Source organism: Meriones unguiculatus, chromosome 15, assembly GCF_030254825.1.
Source record: "Meriones unguiculatus strain TT.TT164.6M chromosome 15, Bangor_MerUng_6.1, whole genome shotgun sequence".
NCBI classification, from domain to species: Eukaryota; Metazoa; Chordata; class Mammalia; order Rodentia; family Muridae; genus Meriones; species Meriones unguiculatus.
Genome location: NC_083362.1, coordinates 8147011 through 8161424, shown reverse-complemented (window position 1 = coordinate 8161424; position 14414 = coordinate 8147011). Strand labels below are relative to the sequence as shown.

At 46.1% G+C, this 14414-nt stretch overlaps 1 protein-coding gene across 5 annotated transcripts in view; it reads left to right on the top strand.

Annotated features, from left to right (window-relative positions):
* The window catches only part of Smurf1 (SMAD specific E3 ubiquitin protein ligase 1), a 95327-nt gene that overhangs the window by 56651 nt on the left and 24262 nt on the right, over positions 1–14414 (top strand). For all 5 annotated transcript variants that reach the window (XM_021648969.2, XM_021648968.2, XM_060368132.1 and 2 more), the window contains exons 2-3: positions 12324–12362; positions 13607–13715. In XM_021648969.2, the coding sequence (XP_021504644.2) occupies positions 12324–12362; positions 13607–13715 (148 nt within the window). The remainder of the gene's footprint in view (positions 1–12323; positions 12363–13606; positions 13716–14414) is intronic.

Below are 14414 nucleotides of genomic sequence, written 5' to 3'. Positions count from 1 at the left end.
TGCTTTTCCGGAAGATGTTGTTATTTACAGGCCAGATCAGACCTAAGAAGTCAGTTGTAAGCAGTTGTAAAAAGTAAAAACAAACAAACAAACAAAAAGAGTAATCTTAGTTTGTTTTGCTTCAAAGTCAAGCCCTTGGGGTCTGGCAAAGACAAGCAGCCTTTGTTGTTGTTCGAGCCAGAGTCCTCAGAGTTCCCATCAGACCTTGGTGTGTGGTCCACCATCAGTAACTTGTTGTTAAATGTAAAATACGTTGCTGTTCAGAACCCACAGCTCTTCCTAACTGTGGCTTATTAAGCCGTTTGGGGGAGGACCCACTCTTGCCCTCTCTCATTCTCTCTCCCACCAAGGTTTCACATTGCCTAGGCTAGCTTCCAGCTCACTTCACAGCCAAGACATAGACCTTGAACTTCTGACCCTTCTGCCTCCCCCTCCCAAGTACTGGCATTTCAGGCATGCACTGTTAGGCCTGACTTCTTCGATGCTGGTAGTGAAACACTGGCTTCATGTGTACTGGGCAAGCATTTCTACAGATACACCCTTAGCCTGAGCTGTTTCAGCTCTTAAGCCTCGGTTTTCTGTGGCCAGTTAAATGACTAGACTAGTAACCATCTCAAGAAACCCTTACAGTGGGTAGATGTGCTACATGGGCAGTGTCAGCTTACCCTGTGAGCAGCTAATGCGTGTTACCTCCTGCGACTAGGAGACTGTATTTTTAAATTCTCACATAACAGAATGTGCCAACAGCCCAGTGTATTCCATTGATAGCTTTTGTTGAGTCTGTCTGGCGAGGGCATGGATGGGTCAGGTGGCTGTCTGGCCAACAGGCTGTTCCCCAGGGTGGTGTTGGAAGCACCCGCTTTACAAACTGCTCATTAGCTCCTGGTTGTAGAATTACCCTGAGCTTCTTAGGAGATGGAAGACAAGTAATGCTTGGGGGATTTCTAAGCACTGTCAGTTAGCATTCAACAGCTAACTGGGTTATAATATTTAGTTAACTTTCACTGAGAAAACATAAGTCTTCCTTTAGTCCAAGTCAGGGAAATCTGTTTACCTATAAATACCCTGATTTTGTTGACCACAATTGAGAAACGCCCTGTTGAAACTCAAATGGGAGACAGAAAGGGAGAGTGAGAGAGCGAGAGGGAGGAGACCTAGAATGGTGTCTTACTTTTCTGCTGCTGTGACAAAATGCTATGAGCAAGTCAACTTATAAAAAGAAAGTGTTTAATTTAGGGCTCCTGATGTCAGGGGGCTAGGGTCCATGACCATCATGGCAGGGAACATGGCAACAGAGACACATGTATGTCACTGGAGAAGTAGATGAGAGCTAATATCTGATCCAAAAAAACATGTAGTAGAGGGAGGGAGGGAAGGTAGAACATGCTAAGTGGAAATGTCTTGGGCTTTCGCAACCTCAAAGTCTGCTGAGTGACTCACCTGCTCATCTTCCTTAAATACTTCAACCAACTGTAGACCAAGTGTTTCAAGTATGAGTCCATAGGCACCTTTCTCATTCAAACCACCAGGGATGGAAATTGTTCTATTGAGACAGGCTCTGAGACTGGTGTCTTACCTTCCAAAGCTATGGAGTACAGTAAGTGATATTTGAGAAGAAAAGAAAGGGGCCATCCTGTTTCGGGGGACCAGATCCAGGGGATTTAAAAAGTAACCTTTAGGGGTTAGTGTATAGCTCAGCAGTTGTGTGCCTTCCTAGAATCCCTAGAGAGGGGCTGGGGTGCGGCTCAGGGGTAGAAGGCTTGTCTGCCGTGCACAAGGCCTTGGGTTCCATCATCAGTGCCGCAAAAGGTAACATTTAGAAACCACGTAGCTCAAGTATGAGTTCCTTGGAATCCAGCATCCTAACAGATCCTTAGAGAGCGCTCCTGACGGTGCTGCACCCATTCTTGAGGAATCCAGCATCCTAACAGATCCTTAGAGAGCGCTCCTGACGGTGCTGCACCCATTCTTGAGGAATCCAGCATCCTAACAGATCCTTAGAGAGCGCTCCTGACGGTGCTGCACCCATTCTTGAGGAATCCAGCATCCTAACAGATCCTTAGAGAGCGCTCCTGACGGTGCTGCACCCATTCTTGAGACTTTCTTAAAAGGTCCAGATGTCCTTGGAATTCTATTGTGTTCTTTTGATGCATGATTTCTTTTCCTTTATTGTAATAGTGTCTCAGATTTGAAACTATGGAATATTCTTTTGCTACTATTAAACTCTTGTCAGTAATGCTGCCTTAAGAAATGGCAGCTGAGATCAAGGGCATACAAATAGAAGTCAAAGTATCACTATTTGCAGATGACATGATATTATACATAAATATACCAGAGAACCCCTTCAGCTGATAAACACCTTCAGCAAAGTGGCTGGATACAAAATTAACTCAAAAATCTGAAGCCCTCCTGTATACAAAAGACAAATGGCTGGAAACAGCACCCTTCACAATAGCCACAAGTGACATAAAGTACCTTGGTGTAACTCTAACTAAGCAAGTGAAAGACCTGTATGAAAAAAAAAAAAACAAAAAACTTCAAGTCTCTGAAGAAAGAAATTGAAGAAGAAATCAGAAGATGGAAAGATCTCTCGTGCTCATGGATCCGTAGGATTAACATAGTGAAAATGGCCATCCTGCCAAAAGCAATCTACAGATTCAATGCAATTCCCATCAAAATACCAACACAAATTCTTTATAGTCCTTGAAAGAACAATTCTCAATTTCTTATGGGAAAACATGAAACACAGAATAGCTAAAACAACTGTACAGTAAAAGGTCTTCTGGAGGTATCTCCATCCCTGATCTCAAGCTGTACTACAGAGCAATAGTATTAAAAACTGCATGGTACTAGCATAGAATCAGAATGGTGGATCAATGGAATCAAATCAAAGATCCAGACATAAATCCACACATCTACGAATACTTGATTTTTGACAAAGAAGCCAAAACCATAAAATGGAAAAGAGAAAGCATCCTCAACAAATGGTGTTGGTCTAACTGGATGTCTGCATGTAGAAAAATGCAAATAGATCCATATTTATCACCCTGCACAAAAGTAAACTCCAAGTGGATCAAAGACCTCAACATAAAACCAGACACACTAAATCGGTTAGAAGAAAAAGTGGTGAAGAGCCTTGAACTCATTGGCACAGGAGACAACTTCCTGAATAGAACACCAACAGCACAGGCTCTAAGATCAACAATCACTCAGTGGGACCTCATGAAACTGAAAAGCTTCTGTAAAGCAAAGGATGCTGTCAGCAGAACAAAATGACAGCCTACAGACTGGGAAAAGATCTTCACCAACCCTATATCTGACAGAGGGCTAATATCCAGAATATATAAAGAACTCAAGAAGTTAAACACCAACAACCAAGTAATCCAATTAAAAAATGGGCCACAGAGCTAAACAGAATTCTCATCAGAGGAATATCGAGTGGCAGAAAAACACTTAAAGAAATGCTCAGTGTTCTTAGGAAATGCAAGTTGAAACAACCCTGAGATTTTACCTTATACCCATCAGAATGGCTAAGATGCATGCTGGAGAGGATATGGAGAAAGAGGAACCCTCCTCCATTGCTGGTAGGAATGTAAACTTGTACAACCACTTTGGAAATCAATCTGGCACTTTCTCAGACAACTAGGAATAGTGCTACCTCAAGATCCAGCTATACCACTCCTGGGCATATATCTGAAAGATGCTCAAGTACACAACAAGGACATTTGCTCAGCCATGTTCATAGTAGCTTTATTCGTAATAGCCAGAATCTGGAAACAAGCTAGATGTCCTTCAACAGAGGAATGGATACAGAAATTGTGGTACATTTACACAGTGGGATACTACCCAGCAATTAAAAACAAGGAAATCATGAAATTTGCAGGCAAATGGATGGAACTAGAAAAGATCATCCCGGGTGAGGTAACCCAGAAGCAGAAAGACACATATGGTATATACTCACTTATAAGTGGATATTAGCCATATAAGATAAACATACTAAAATCTATAGTCCTAAAGAAGATAAACAACAAGGAGGACCCTAGGGAAGAGGCTTAATCCTCATTCAGAAGGGCAAACAGGATAGACATCGGAAGCAGGAGAAAACAGGGGACAGAACAGGAGCCTACCACAGAGGGCCTCTGAAAGACTACCTATCAGGTTATCAAAGCAGATGCTGAGACTCATAGCCAAACTTTGGACAGAGTGCAGGGAATTTTATGGAAGAAATTTCAGAAGCTCTACAAGGAGACAAACAGCCAAAACACTGAGCCCAGGGGTCCTGCAAAGACTGATGAATCAACCAAGGACCATGCATGGAGAGGACTAGACTCCCTGCTCAGATGTAGCCCATGGCAGCTCAGTCTCCATGTGGGCTCCATGTGGGAACAGGAGCTGTCACTGGCATGAACTCGGTTGCTTGCTCTTTGATCATCTCTCCCTGGCGAGGTGGCCTTACTAGGCTACAGAGAAAGAGGATCCAGACAGTCCTGATGAGACTTGATACGCTAGGGTCAGATAGTAGGGGAGGAGGTCCTCCCCACCAGTGGACTAGGGGTGGGACATAGAGTGGGAAGAGAGAGGGAGGGTGGGACCTGGAGGAGATGAGGGAGGGGTCTGCAGCCGATATACAAAGTGAATAAATGATAATAAATAATAACAATTACAAATGGAATTTCAATTAATAAAAAAAGAGAAATGGCAGCTTAAAGAAAGGAAACAAAGTAGGAGAGGGGATGCAGAGAGTTAGGAGGGTAGACCTGGGGAGAGCAAGGGCAAGAGGACAGAAGGCCTGTAGAGAAAGGAGAAACTGAGGGTGGGGGCATCTCTGTGACAAGCTGGACGCTTAAGTCAGGGTAGGCTCCTGGGAGAATATGGGGGGGGGGCTCTAGTTGAGACTCCTAGTATCAGAAGCTATAGAGACTGAGGAGGACACCCACTAACTAGACTAGTCTCCTAGTAGAGGGAGGGGAGCACCAACCCCCACACAAAAATCTTTGACCCAAAATTAACCCCACCTACAAGATGTGCAGGAATAAAGATAGAGCAGATAGAGCAGAGACTGAGGGAATGCCAACCAGTGCCTGGCCCAACCAAAGACCCAGCCTGTTGGAGAGTGCCAACCCCTGGCACTATGAAGGATGCTCTGCTAAACTCGCAGACAGGAGCCTGACAGAGCTGTCCTCTGAGAGGCTTGAGACTCATGGCCAAACACTGGGTGATGTATAGGGCGTCTTGTGGAAAAGTGGGAGGAAGGAGAAAGGACCTGGAGGTGACAGGAGCTCCACAAGAAGACCAACAGAGCCAACTAACCAGGGTCCAGAGGGGCCTGTGGAGACTGGAGCATCAACCGAGGACCATGCATGAACTGGACCTAGGCCCCCTACAAAGAGGTAGCAGATGGGCAGCTTAGGCCTCATGTGGGTCCTCTAGTAAGGGAGGTGGGGGCTGCATTGGACACAGACTCACTTGACAGCTTTTGATCACTTTCTCCTGGTAGGACTGTTTTGCTAAGCCACAGGGAAGAGGACATGCTCAGTCCTGGTACAACTTGATGAGCTGGGCTGCATGGGAAAGGGATGAGGAAAAGGGGAGGGGGGAGGGATGGGGCTACAACAAGGATGTAAAGTCAATAAAACAATTAAAAAAAAGAAACGACAGCTTATTCTGAAGAGTAAACTGTTGGCTAGCAGGATGCAGGGCCACCGTGCTTTGAACTCCAGTCTTGGGGAAGCTGTCACAGGGTCTAGTTTGTCACTGTAGAGGCTCTCACAGATCTATTGCCTTCATTCATTAGCCAACCAAACAACGGTTTCGTTTATCTCCACATTTATTGATTACGGGGCCCTGTGCCGTGCTCAGAAGACAGTCTCCGCTTCCTTGAGTGTCCGCGCAGCAGGGTTTACACCGGGCCGTGGGGGCACAGCGCGGAGGAGGGTAGTCACAGCCGCCTTTCTGGTGCACACGTGTGTCTAGCGGCTTACATGGCAGCAGGGGATTTGGTTTCAGCTTTTGAAGAGAGTAGCAGCGCCTGGTAATGAGGGCGAGTGTGTGAGGTCCCTGGGTCCTGTGAGATTGGCTTCCTTGGACCAGCGTGCAACCACCCAGTCAGTCACTTTAACCCACGGAGTTAGAAGAGAAGCCCTGCCCCATTTTGTGTGTGTGTGTGTGTGTGTGTGTGTGTGTGTGTGTAGGTCAGAGCAAGTTAAGAAAGTCACTGGGTGGGGCCAGGATTTGAATTCGGGTTGTCGGGCATGCTGGCAGTCTTTTACTCACCGAGCCATCTCCTTGGCCCAAGAGTGCTTATTAAATGATACAGGTGTTCACAGATGGCAGTAGTGGGTGGGCTGTGGGGACAGGCAGGGGCAGACACCTCAGTCCCAGCCAAGAAGCCACATGGCCATGCTACCGCAGTCCCGCCTCATGTGCAGGCCCTGGGGCACGAGTGCAGCTCAGCACCCCACACTTCCATGGCCGAAGTTCTGTTTTTTTAAGATCTACTTAGGTATTTTGTATACACTATTCTGTCTGCATGTGCACCTGCGCACCGGAAGAACATACCAGATCTCGTTATAGATGGTTGTGAGCCACCGTGTGGTTGTTGGGAATTGAGCTCGGGACCTCTGGAAGAGCAGCCAGTGCTCTTAACCTCACAAGTTTTGTCGGTTTAGTGGCGTCTGACTGGCTCGAATGTTCGTGCTGGCGTTGGAAGTCCCTGAGGGCTGGGGAGAGATGTTTGGTAGGTTGCTCACTTGGCAGGGTGAGCTCCACCCGTGCTGCAGTGTGACAGTGGATGTCCAGTTTGACATGGGCCCGTTTAGACATAAGGTGCAGTGTGATTGTGTATGTATCTGTGTATTTGTTAATAATTTTTCCTCTTAAAAAAAAAACAAAACATTTGTTTATTAAAAAAAAAAAAAGAAAGAATATGCTTGGTGGTGGTGACTCTTTAATCCCAGCACTCAGGAAGCAGAGGCAGGTGGATCTCTAAGTTTGAGGTCAGCCGGGTCTACAGGGTGAGTTCCAGGACAGCCAGGGCTACACAGAGAAACCTCTATCTCGAAAAACAACAAAACAGAGAAAAAAAAAATCACCAAACAAAACCCAGTTGTTTTTGTGTGGTTTTGTGTATGTTTTGTGTACATGTGTGTACACAAGTGCTCTTGGAGGCTGCAGGAGGGTGTAGTGGGCTGTATGACCTGCCTGACATCAATGCTGAAAACTGAACCCAAGTTACAGCACCTGCGTGTGCCGTTTCATACACATTTAGGGATTTCCTGAGATTGTGTGATAATTTACAGGTTAGTGGCTTTAAGACAGCGCCTTGAACACATGATGTCCCGCATCCCCTACCTTGGGCAGCAATTAGTTCTTACTGGTCCCTGTCACTTAAAGACTATTTATTTCTAGATTTGTAAGACCAGGACATTTGAAACTCAAAATCCTCCTGCCTCTGCCTCATGAATGTCTGGGATTATAGGCACGGGTGATGTATGTGGTGCCGGGTGAACCTATGCACCTGGGTACGCTCTTCTAGCAGCTAAGCCATGTCCCCCGTTCTCTGACAGATGTTTTCAGTAGCAAGTTGTGAGCTTTACAGTGATAGTCTTCAGCGCCGTTTTCTCTCTTTCCTTCCTTCCTTCCTTCCTTCTTTCCTTCCTTCCTTCCTTCCTTCTTCCTTTCTCTCTCTCTTTCCCCTGTTTTGTCTGTGCATACCATAGCCTTTGCCACTACCAGACCGTTTTTAATGGTGGAAGCCTTCTTCAGAGAAACCCACCTCACTAGAGTGGCAAGGCCACCTACATTATGATTATTCAAGCCATGTAGTTTAGTTTTTTGTTTTTTTGTTTTTTTTCTTTCTCCCTTCCTTTTAGAGGCAAGCTCTCAGACCAGGAGGCTGTAACTCTTGATTCTCCTGCCTTACAGCATGCCTACACCACCATGCCCCTCCAACCATGTATTTTTTAAATGTGATTAGAAGGGAGAGAATAGGTCACCGGTGCCTGGAATGGTAATTGCCAGGTCAGTCAAGATGCCATGTCAATGTGGGTATCCACACAGTATGGCCAGGGGGTTAGTGTTAAAGTCCTCAGTGTTCTGTTGTCTCACTTAATTAAAGGACATTTTAACATGGAAAAATGACAAAGGAGTAATGTCAGAATGTGGCATAGCAGTTTTAAAGACTAGTTAGATTTTGTTTAAACCATACCATTTGCCTGTCTGTGCTCATTGGAGCCTGTCTGTGCTACCTGAGGGATGCTGTGGAAATCCTAGTCTGAGTGAGGCTTTACAGGGGAAGTGCCTGGCAACTGATAGGAGTAGCCAGACTCGGTTCTGGGGTGTTCAGGTATAGAGAATAAGGAATAGTGGGAAAGAATGTGACATGAGGGGATGGGAAACCTCAGAACTCAGGGAAAGTCTCGTATGCAGTGTCACATAATACAGAGTTCTAGCTCTTGAGTCGATGAATATGGAAGTGATGTTTCAAAAGATGGACCTGTGGCCAGGCATGGCGATCCATGCCTGTAATCCCAGCACCTGGAGGCTGAGGCAGGAGGATGACAAGTTCATGATGAGTCTGTTCCAGGTAGGCCGGCCTGGGCTACATGATGAGTCTGCCTGTGATACACAGGAAAAGCTTGGTGCAGTGGCACACACAGGAAATCCTAGGGCTGGGGATATGGAAACATGTTGGCAGATTTCTGGGCTCCTGCTAGCTGATCTAGCCAGTGTGCTGAGCTGTAGATGAACAAAAAACCAGGAGCCCAGAGAAAGCTCGGCTGGTAAAGGCCCTTGCAAGTGAGTTTGATTACAACATCTCACAGAAGGGTGGATGGAAGAACTCCACAAAACTTTTCTCTGACCTCCACACACCTGCTGTGGCTTGCACACCCATGTACAAACACACACACACACACACACACACACTGATAAATAATTTAAAAATTAGTAAGAGATTGAGAAAACACTGACACATCAGTCCCTGGCCTCTGCATGTGACTTGCATCTGTGCACCCACAGCACATACAAACATGTACACACATAACAGATGTCACATTGAGGAGACACAGAAAGATGGTGAACTTGGGAATTTAAGAGGAAGAGAGAGGAGTTACAAAGAATGAAGTAGACAAACATCACAGTGCCTTGTAATTCCAGTGTTTGGAAGGCTGAGGCAGGAGGATTGCTGCCTTGAGTTTGAGGGCAATGTGAACTGTGTAGTAAGACTCAATCCCCAAAACAAAACAAAATTTGAGATTATAGCAACAATGTCTAGAAGATGAGAATAGGGAAAATATGGACACAAGTTTGAGCCTTTCTTAGGCCAGAATAAAACTCCCAACGTCTGATGTTGATGGTGTGTGTCGTAATTGGTGTAGTTTTGCCCATTTATGAGCAAAACTCTCACATGCAGTGGCATGTGCTCAGGAAACCATAGAATGCAGTAGAGGGGACCAAGGTCAAGGGCCACTTCAGAGATGGAGATAAGCCTTGCCTGGTGGCACACACCTGTATAGATTAGAGAATAAGCAATAGTGGGAATATGGAATAATAATCACAGCACTTGGGAGGTCAAAGCAGGAGAATCAGGAATCCAAAGCCGAACCCAGCTATATGATGGGTTCAAGGTTAGCATGGACTGCCCGATACCCAGTCTCCATGGAAACCGAACCAAAGAGGTAAAATGGCAGTAGCTGCACAGTGGTCTATTTTGGAAAATAAGTCGAGTTTTCTGTAAATTGCTTTCCTTTTCTTTGTCTTTTTACTTTTTTTTTTTTAAGCTAAGGAAGACCTTGAACTCCTGACTCCACCCCTACCCCACCCCCCTCTCCTCCTGGTGTTGGCATTACAGGCCCGGCCCACCACACAGGCCTTATGAAGTGCTAATAATCAAATCCATGGCTTTGGGCGAGCTAGGCAAGCACTCTGTCCACGGGGCCCCAGCCCAGCCTGAGTAAATGCCGTTCACTCATTGCTGTATCCCCAGAACCCCACGTAATTAGTGCATAAGTAGATTTGTTTAAAAACAAGGAGAGCCGGCCAGCATGGTGGTGAACACATTTAATTCCAGCACTTGGTGTGGAAGGCGGGGGCAAGAGGAGCTCTGTGAGTTGGGGCCAGCCTGGACTACATAGTGAGCTCCAGGCCAGCTGGGGCCGCAGAGTGGCCCTGTGGTAAAGGGGGCCACTCTGTACAGCAGCGTTTTGCACTGTAGGAATAGTGAGCTTCTGTTATCCTGCGTCCCTCCTGTGGAGGCAGGGGGATCGGGAGAGGCTGGAGATTGCAAGTTAGCAACCATTATTTTAGCAGGAGAAATTCTGTCTCTAACGTAGACTCAGTGACCCTCAGTGACCTGTATACAAACTGAGGCAAGGTTTTCTTGACCCTAACATCATTACCAAGACTGTCTCCATTTTATGATGTAACTAAATTCCACTGGAGTGAGCTCTAAATGAAACCATCAGCAGCTTTGTAAATATGAATGATGATTCTTATTTTTGAAAAGTGAGATCAGAATTCCTCCATTCAGGAGTCATCTGGCCCCAGTGTCTCGGGAAACTCGAGAAACAGCCTTGGTGAGGAAAGTGGAGATGGAGGTCAAAGTGTACTAGGCTCAGAGTTTGAAATGGAAGCCAGCGTAGCACATTTATGCACTGACAAGATCTTTTGTAGCTCAAGCTGGTCTTGAACTCACTCTGTGGCTGAGGATGACTGGCACTGCCTGCCTCTGCCTCCCAGGTGCTGGATTACAGGTTTGCGCGTCTGCACCTGGTTTCTGCGGTGCTGGCCCCAAACCCAAGGCTTTCTCTGTGCACTGAGTGCACGCTTGCCCCCTCCTCCCTAGGAAAAGTTGACGCGGTACCAGCAATCAGCTGCCACACAGCCTGTGCTTCCAAGCATCAGAAATGGTCAGAATTAGGCAAATTACCAGAGCCAAGAAACAGACCAGTTATTGCCTCAGGCTGGAGAGTTTGGGGGGATGGCTTGTGCGACAGCAGTTCTTTGGGGACAGTAAAAAACGTTGGAAAATTGATTATGGTCATCGCTGTTAGCCCCATGAGTGCTCAAGAAACCATAGGGTCATATGGTGTCTAAGTGGGAGAATTGTGTGGTGTGTTGATGGCGTCACTATAGCTGTTTCTTAAGAACAAAGGAGAAAAGTACTCAATGTATGAACATTATGTATGTGAAAACCAGCAAGATTTGTGAAACATCAGGGAAGTGCATTGTGTACCTTCGCAGTGCTTTCACCACGTGGCAGATGTGTGGCAAGATGTATCAACTATTCACTTATTATCCATCCGTCTGTCCATCTGTCTGAGACAGGGCCTGGCTATGTAGCTCAGGTTGCCATGGAACTCACCAACTAGCCCAGGTTGAACTCTTGGTACACCTACCTCAGCCTCAGATGGCTGTGATTACAGATGCGAACCCCTCACTCATAAGACGCTGTCAGCTACATTTTTGCTGTCTGCTAATACTGTTCTACCCTGTTGAAAAAGTTACTACGTTTACTTATTTATGTGGGGTATGGTGCAAGGGGAGCTCACACAACCTGCAGGAGTCCGTTTCCGCCTTCCGCCTGTGGGCCTTGGGGATGGAACTCAGGTCATCAGGCTTGGTAGGAAGCACCTTTACCTGCTGAGCCACCTTCTTGCCAGCCCTATACAGCTGCCTCCTCCTCCTCCTCTCTTTTATTAGGTTTTTGAGACAAGGATTCTCTGTATAGCCTGGGCTTTTCTGGAATTTACCCAGTAGACCAGGCTGTCCTTGAACTCAGAGATTCCCTCTGCCTCTGCCTTTTAAAGCTGTGTACCACCACTGCCTGGCTCCTGCACAACCTTCTGAACATGCAGCCTGTTACTTTTTCCACAATATTCTGTTAATAGGCTTGGATATAGCTCAGTGGCATGGCTGAATGTGTGCCTAGTGGATGAAAAGCCCTCTCTCTCTCTCTCTCTCGCTCTCTCTCTCTCTCACACACACTCACACATACACACACACACACACACACAGTGTTATTTATCAGAATACCCAGAATGCATAGCTCCCTTTGTTGTTAGCAGCTCTGTAAAGGTAAGTACACCAGCTCTTTTTAAAAATTGGTGTTTATGTAAGCTTTAAAACATACCAGTAATTCCATCTCTGTGTTTGTGCATTTAAGGTTTTAAGCTTAAATTACAGTGTTTAAATTTGTTGATTTCCCAATTTGAGGAAAGATACTTTTTAGAAGTTGCAGTTTGTCTAATGTGACACAAAGCTTGAGAGATCACTGGCACGTCTGCTCTGTCTCAGTGCTAACTGCAGTGTTTGTTTGTTTTCAGTATTATGTGCCAAGAACCTTGCGAAGAAGGACTTCTTCAGTAAGTACCACCAGCTTTGCTCTTACAGAATGCGATTTATATACTTTGAAAATTAGTTTTTACGTGTGTGTGTGTTTCTCACAGCATGCGTGTGGCGGTCCGAAGACAACAGGTGTCATTTCTCTCCTTCCACCATGTTGGCACCAGGGATTGAACTTAGATCATGTTGGCCCCTGACATTTAATTTTTTTTAAACCGTGGGTGTAGTCTTCCAAAAGGCTAGGGGTCCAGAGCTTGACAAACACCCCCAGCTGCACACAGCATCAGGCTCATCCTCCATCCCAGCCATGCCCATGTCCTCTGCTTCCTGGCCTGGTAGCTGATAGGACCCTCACTCTGCAGGGTGAGGTGGTATTCTCTGCTTGAATGCCGATGAAGCATTTATGATGTAAGTGGCTTGACTAAAATTGCCAATCCAATTTTGCAAATTAAATCCCATTTTAAAATGTGTATGGGAGGAACTATGAAGCAGTGAGGGCCAGGCTCCTGAGTGTGCCTCACCCGAGGTGAAGTCAGCGCCTGCAGCCCTGAAAACTCCTCCTTCCAGTCCTGAGGGCTCAGTGCTTAAGTGGCGTCATCCGAACTTTCAGGATGAAGAGACTTAAGCTTAGAGGCTTTTTATCCAAGTGGTGGCTCACAGCCCAGTCTCTTTCCAGAACTCCCACCAGGCCTTGTCACTTGTCTGCTGTCATAAACTGGGACTTACCCCAGTTAAGACTTGGGGACTCCATGATGCCACAGCTAACACAGCAATAACAAAGTTTGTGGGGACTGTGATAGTCTAGAAATTTAGTTCACCATAGATCCCATTCCTACATTGTTAGTTCCTTTAATGATCATCAGAGACGGGGCTGGCTGGGGAGAAATGGCTCAAAGTGTATGTGTCCCGGCACCCTCATCTGCAGCTCACGATGTACAACTCTAGCCTTTGTAGTACCCACACACATGTGCATGAACATATACACGGATAAAAGCAGTTTTTGACATGTAAAGCTCAGCAGAGATGGACATTAGAATTTGAGCCTGTTCGCACGCTTTTCTGATAATCTGCGTGTGAAGGTGTGTGGCAGCAGCCTGTCTCAGAACCCTCTGCTAATGGAGACTGACTGACCTTCAGAGCGAGACTAGTGAGGAGTGCCAGGTGCCTGCCTTGATCCTCGAGTGACCTTGCTGGTCTGTCTGCATGCAGGGTGACTGTGCCACCAGCTTGACTGTCCTCTGGGTTTGTCTGCTGTCTCCCGCAGGACTCCCTGACCCCTTTGCCAAGATTGTAGTGGACGGCTCTGGGCAGTGCCACTCAACTGACACTGTGAAAAACACCTTGGACCCAAAGTGGAACCAGCACTATGACCTGTGAGTCAAAACTCCCAGAAGGCTCTGGGGCTGCGGGAAGGCAGGTGTCAAGCTCTAAGAGACACAACTCACTTAAAAAGATGACTGACTTTTTACTGATAACCAAAGGGGTAGCCATGCAAATGCATATTGCTGGCCTTACAGTTGATATCCTCTGATGTTCTTGGCATTTTTCTCATGGGTTTTCATGATTTGGCTGTTAACAGAGTGATTCTATGATCCTGGACATTTCAACCCCCTGGTTGTTTTTAGCAGAAAAACAAACAAACAAAGAGCTGTGATTGATCCCCCAGTGTGCTACTTTTTTTTTTTTTTTTCAGTGAAGTGATGTTTTTTGGTACTAATGTTCCACAACCCATCATATAGTTTATGCATTTATTCCAAATTCAGGATTATATTTTTATATGGACCCATGTCCCTGCATGATCATTAGCATAAATTGTCCTGTATGTGCGTGCATGGCATGGGTGCTTTTTAGTAGCATTTGCATTTTGTGGTTTTCTTCACATTACTTGGAATGTGGCTACGTTTGTCTTGATAGTCCCCTCTGTGGACTCGCCGAGGACTGAGTAGGTTATTATCTTGTCCACACACCTTTGCACATTTTGGATGGACCGTGGCGTTGTAAGGGTCCCAGTGTCCTCTGCTAAGCCTGGGCCACTGACTTCCAGAAGTGCTAGAGCGCATTCAGCCTCTTTA